Here is a 6000-nt window from a genome sequence, read left to right as displayed (position 1 = left end):
GGCACGTGCCGTCGCCCGCTGCTCTTCTGGTTTCTGGTGTGAGCTGGTCTTTGCGGGCTCTAGAGCGCTGGAAAATGGCCCTAAAAATGATGAAAACCAGGCCATTTTAAGGCTGTTTTGGGACAGAAAAATGGCCTGAAAACAATCCAAAAACGGTCCCCAAAAACGGCCATGCGCACGCCAGCCAACTGGTCTTCAGTGTTCAGTTGTTCAGTGAATCTGGCTTCTCCATTGACTTTGCTCATCACAAGGTCCCAAAAAAGGATCATGTGACCTCAGGACATTACAGCCGTCACATAAGTATGAATCAATTGCCAAGCGTCTTGAATTTTCATCACTTGACTGCTGCAAAAGTCGTGTGGGAAACATATAAGTCACTTTTTTCAGCAGTGCTGTTACTTTGAATGGACACTAAATGAACCAGCTGTTATAAGTCGAGGACCGTCTATTGAAAGAGGAAGTTCGAAAGTAGGTCCAACCCCCCCCCCCCCCGGAAAATGAAAGTAAATTCTGTAAGGCATCAAGCTTCTTCCTATTGTTGGATTGTTTTTGCTCCGATTTCATGACTTTTTGCATAATTCACATTTCATTCTGGGAGGAAGCAGCTGACTCTAAAGAAATACCCCGTTAAGAATACCCTATTTGAAGGCAAAAATGAAGCAGCAGCCAATAATAGCCTGCAACGTAACACGTCTTATTTTATTATGGTTTTGATCTACGGGAAGGATAGTCTAAAGCAGTGTTTCTCAACCTTGGTCACTTGAAGATGTCCGGACTTCAACTCCCAGAATTCCCCAGCCAGCATTCGCATTCGCTGGCTGGGGATTTCTGGGAGTTGAAGTCCGGACATCTTCAAGTGACCAAGGTTGAGAAACACTGGTCTAAAGGTTAAATTAAATATTTTAAACTGTTATTTTAAAGGCGAGCCCGAGCAACGCCGGCATCCTTCTCCCCTCACGGCCAGAGGCCAACTGCCACATCTTCAAAGCAGGAGGGCTGCCTCGAGGAGGGGCGGGGGTGGGAAAGCAAGGCGATCTCGCGAGACTTCAAATCGGCCAGACCTTTTTTTTTTCCCCTTTTCTTTTCCTTTTCTTTCTGTTGTTGTTGCTGGTTCGGTTTGGACTCCACCCCTCGAAGCTTTGGGCGGGCCGCGCTCGCTCACGGGAAGGGAAAGAGGGAGCGAGGCGCGCGGGTTGGGCGTCCCGCCCTCTTCGGCGATTTAAAGTAAAGCGGGGGGGGGGGGGAGGTAGCGCGGTGGGCGTGGCCCGGCAAGAAGGGGGACGAATGCGAGGAGGCGGGCGTTCCTCGCGCGCCGAGGGCGGGGCTGTTCGAAAAGGCCAATGGATGGGAGAGGAAATCCCGAGGGCGTAGCCTTAACAGGGAGTGCGCGTGCGTAGTCGCGCGCCGCGCCCCCGCCCTTCGTCGTCCCTCAGATTTCCGTTAATGGCGCTACAACCTGAGGGGCTCTTATACCTTCTTCGCGCCGAGGGGCTTGGCCGCGAGCCGGACTGGCTGGAAACGGGCGTTGTCGGAGAACGGACCGAGTAGCTCCGGCGCGGCCAGGTAACGACCTTCTCCGGCCGGGCTTCCCCGAGAGCTTCTACCCCTTGACCGAAAAGGCGCTAGTCCTCTCGAAGGAGCGGGTCCATTGCTTGTGGTAGCCGAGTGTTTTTTTTCCCCTTTTCTTCACGTATTCCTCAAAGGAATGTCTCTCTGCTCTCTCCCTCTTCCCGAAAAAGAACTCTTTTTTCAGGAGACTCAGCTTCCCTCTTCTCATCTCCTCACAAAGGATAAAAGAGCTCCAATACCCATCATTCCCAGCCCTCCTTGTCTCGGAGAAAGGGACGGTTTACACCTCCCTTCGCTTGCCAAAAATCTTTTACTTCTCCCTTTAAATAAAATCAAAGGAATCATTTATTTTCATTCACTTTGAATGAATATTTCAATTCATCGCCTTTTTACTTAAAGAAATAAAATAAGAAATAGGGCGGAAATGCACAATATTTTAACATGCAACCGAGGCTCTTTCTTGTAACCTATTGGAATGGGGAGAATACTTAACTTTAGCTGCAGACATCATAATGAATGGGCAGCTGCTGATTACTATTACAAATGATGCATACAAAAACATATGCATTATGATAGTGCAATAAATGTATACTGCATTTATAAAATGTGCATGTGATTGTGTATAGACAGACACACAAACACAGACATGCAAACGTTTTATAGATGTATTTGTTCCTATTCATTCCTTTGGAGATGATATGAGTGTAATTTTCTATTCAATTTTTTAAATTTTAATAGGTTTCCTGGCACTTCTAATGCTTCGGTTATATTGTAAGCAGCCCAGAGACACTGTACAGGTAATCCATGACTTACAAAAATTCATTTAGTGACCTTCCAAGTTACAAAAGGCACTGAAAAAAGGGACTTGTGACCATTTTTTCACACCTGATGACCATTGCAGCATCCCCAGGGCCACGTGACCCAAATCCATACTCTTGGCAACTGACTCCTATTCATGATGGTTGTTGCAGTCTGCCATGGTCATGTTCTACCATATGGAAGCCATATTCACTTGACAGCTGTGTTACTAACTTTAAAAACTGCAGTGGGTCACTTAAAAACTGCAGCAAGAAAAGTCGTGAAATGGGGGCAAAAATTATCAATGGTCTCACTAGCAGCGGAAATTTTGGACTCAATTGTGCATCTTTCTCCTTCTGTTCTGGCCACTTTTTACAGAGGCACAGTTTCAGAGTATTTTAACAAACTACATCCCTGTTTGGTTTGTGGACGACAAGAGCCTCACTAGAAGGTCCATATAGAGAGTGGTGAGGACAGCTGAGAATATTATAGGAAGTTTGCTTCCTGTCATTTGGGAGACTGCTTAACAAGTGCTATATGTTTAGAACTCAGAGCATTGTTAGAGACCCCAGACACTCACTACATGGTCTGTTTCTGTTGCTCCCCTCTGGGAGGAGGTTTCAAAGTATTTCTTGCAAATATCTGTTAGCAGCTTGTTCTCTAATTTTGTTGCATAATTTTGTATTTATTTATTTTGTCATGTTTATGTAGTGTATATTGGAGGTGGAGACTCTTTGAGAGCTGTAAGCAACAAAATTTCATTTAATGTATGCCGATTAGTGTACATTCAAAGTGAAAATAAAGTTAGTCCAGGTCTGTCATGTACGTCCAGGACTACCTATAGTAAATCCTCAATGTCAATAGCAATTATAGTTCTTTTTGAATCACGTGAAATTCTTGGCATTCAATTTTATTGGCTGCTTTATGATCTGGGTGGGACAATTTTTTTCCATATAATAGTCTTCTGTAGGCCTGTAAGATTCAATGCAATATTTGGATTTTGATATACTTCTGTTTCCCTGAAGGTGGTGAAGAAGTGGGCATTAGGACATCTTGCTACCATGGGAGCACAGGATCGTCCCCAGTGCTTCTTTGATATCGAAATTAATCGAGAACCAGGTAAGGTCTGAGGCTATATCAGTCTCCTCTTTTTCTAAAAAGAATATTGGTTTTGTGATACCTTAGAGCTCATGCTTGTCTGCACTTGAATTTTAATGGTTATGTGCCATTTTTATAAAGGTCAAGTAGTATTTCTGAGTAGCAATGCAAAGTGAAAAGAAGGACTAGGGGTGACATGATAGCAGTGTTCAATATTGAAGGGGCTGCCACAATAAAGAGAGATCAACCTATTATCCAAAGCACCAGAAGGCAAACAAGAAACAATGGATGGAAAATCAATTAAGGAGTGCAGAACCTAGAACTAAGGAGACATTTCCTAACGGAATAATTAACCAATGGAATAGAATGTCCTGCTTGAGAAGAGAATTGGACTAGGAGATCCCCAAATTCCCTTCTAGCTCTATTCTCTCTTTTATCATGATGACATATGTGCTTGTATGGTCTCTTTTTGTTGTATCGACAAATGAACTGGAATTGATTGCATAATACACAGCAATGGCACAACAAAATGTTGATTGAATTTATTATTATTATTACTATTACTATTACTATTATTATTATGGTACTTTATTCATTAAACATGAAATTCAGCCAACTGAACATTCAAAAATTCATTACAAATACCAGTGACTGGTGCTAATGGTTGATACAGGTTGCTTTCTGGCGTCCTAGGTATCAACCAAGTGCCTTCTTAAAGTATAAGATATTCTGAGTAACATAGTTTTTTGCAGTTCTGCTGGTGTTATTGCAGGAAGCTGCAATTTGTTGATGTATTATTATTATTATTAATAATAATAATAATAATAATAATAATAATAATTCATTACTGTTGTTATTATTATTGTATAAATAAGTGAGATCAGCCAGATGAAGCCTGGAAGTAAATGAGGTGACAGCGGTTGCAGCCAGATCAACCTCATATCCCATAACTAGGAAAAAAGTAACATTAAATACATTTTCTGATAATAAAGCTTTCTTAAAAAATTAGAATTGGATGGAAGGATGAAACCATCTTTCTGTCTTTATTCCAGTTCCAAACACTTTAATACGTAGGACGTGAGATGTGTCCAAGTGTTTCTAACTTTGGAAAGCTCTGCTGTCAAAAAACCCCTTGTCCTACTTTTACTATTTCTATTCTGGAGTCACTGGATAATTTCTTGATGTGTTACTTTCAGGTTTATAGTCAGTTTTTAGGAATAAAAGTGCTTTTTATTTTCATATATCAAACTGCTTTGAATATTTAAGTGGAGGAAAACAGTTTAGAAACAATTAAAATGAGTCCAGATTATTTTTGTATTCTAAACATTTTGGTTCCTATACTTTCAGCTAAAAGGTGTAAAGTAATTACATTGTTATACAAAGAAGCATATTCTCATGTCAGTTATGCAACACAAATGATACTTTTTCTATTTGGTAAATGTGTTTCACACATTAAACAAATGAATATATAAAACACATTTACAAAACAGAAATGTATCACTTGCATTTAGATAACTGACATGAAAATATGCTTATTTGTATAACAGTGTATACCTTACTCCTTTTAGTTGAAAGGATGGGAATAACTTAAAAAATAGCTTTTCATCCCACACAGTGACTAGAAGGATCTTATACAAAAAAAAGCAGAAACAAAACAATAGACAATAGAAGCAATATTTGGTCTGGTATAAGGTATATTTACTGCCGAGTTATTTATAAAAATAATAAAGACAGATAGATACTGTATTGTACTGAATGCCTGCTGTTGAAAGACCAAGTTGTCACTTTACAAGTAATGCTCGACTTAACAACCATTCATTTAATTATTCTTCAAATTATAATGGCACTGAGAAAAGTGAATTATGACCAGTTTTTGAACATATTTTGTGTTTGTGCACGTGTATAAGTCACATACATACTTAACCATATGTGTAGGGATTTGAAAATAGGTACTAACCAAGATTCCTATTTTGTTGTTGTTCGAGAAATTCTCACTGCAACTTACTTGCTCCGACGTGTTATAAAATTGTTATTTTTGGACTAGGATTATAATTAAAGCACATAAAAATACTTAACCTGGTCATTTGTGGAAAATGAAAGTGATCACTAAGCATTTCTAAGTACTCTGGCTGTGGCTTTCACTTGTTTTTTTCCTCTCTCTACTGTAAAACAGAATGTGAGACGGTTGCAGTTTCTGTAAGACAGATGTGGGTTTGAGAAAGTGCAACCAGATAAAGTTGAAGGTTCATTTAAATGGAAATATGAGAAAACAGTTTAATTTCCACAGCATAGTTTAAATCCATGATAAGGTAATCTTAAAAAGCTGCAAAAGGCTTTAGTTGGCTGTGTAAAAATAGAATGTAATTAAACTTTAATTTATATTCCAGTTGGTCGTATCATATTTCAGCTTTTTTCTGATGTATGTCCAAGGACTTGCAAAAACTTCCTTTGTCTATGCACAGGTACGTCTTGTTAAATGTTGTGAATAATTATAATTTTATTGCAATTATCTTTGGAGCCACTTGGAAAATAAAC

The 6000-nt window shown here is 39.7% G+C and overlaps 1 protein-coding gene across 4 annotated transcripts in view; it reads left to right on the top strand.

The window, feature by feature from the left end:
• Positions 1 to 1405: 1405 nt before the first annotated feature.
• Positions 1406 to 6000, top strand: part of NKTR (natural killer cell triggering receptor) — a 47504-nt gene continuing 42909 nt past the window's right edge. For all 4 annotated transcript variants that reach the window (XM_032237608.1, XM_032237607.1, XM_032237606.1 and 1 more), the window contains exons 1-3: positions 1406 to 1563; positions 3393 to 3486; positions 5853 to 5927. In XM_032237608.1, coding sequence (XP_032093499.1) covers positions 3429 to 3486; positions 5853 to 5927 — 133 coding nt within the window. In that variant the 5' untranslated portion in view covers positions 1406 to 1563; positions 3393 to 3428. The remainder of the gene's footprint in view (positions 1564 to 3392; positions 3487 to 5852; positions 5928 to 6000) is intronic.

This window comes from Thamnophis elegans, chromosome Z (genome assembly GCF_009769535.1).
Source record: "Thamnophis elegans isolate rThaEle1 chromosome Z, rThaEle1.pri, whole genome shotgun sequence".
NCBI lineage: Eukaryota > Metazoa > Chordata > Lepidosauria > Squamata > Colubridae > Thamnophis > Thamnophis elegans.
The sequence above is the reverse complement of the archived record's forward strand: the minus strand, read 5'-3'. Positions and strand labels throughout refer to the sequence as shown.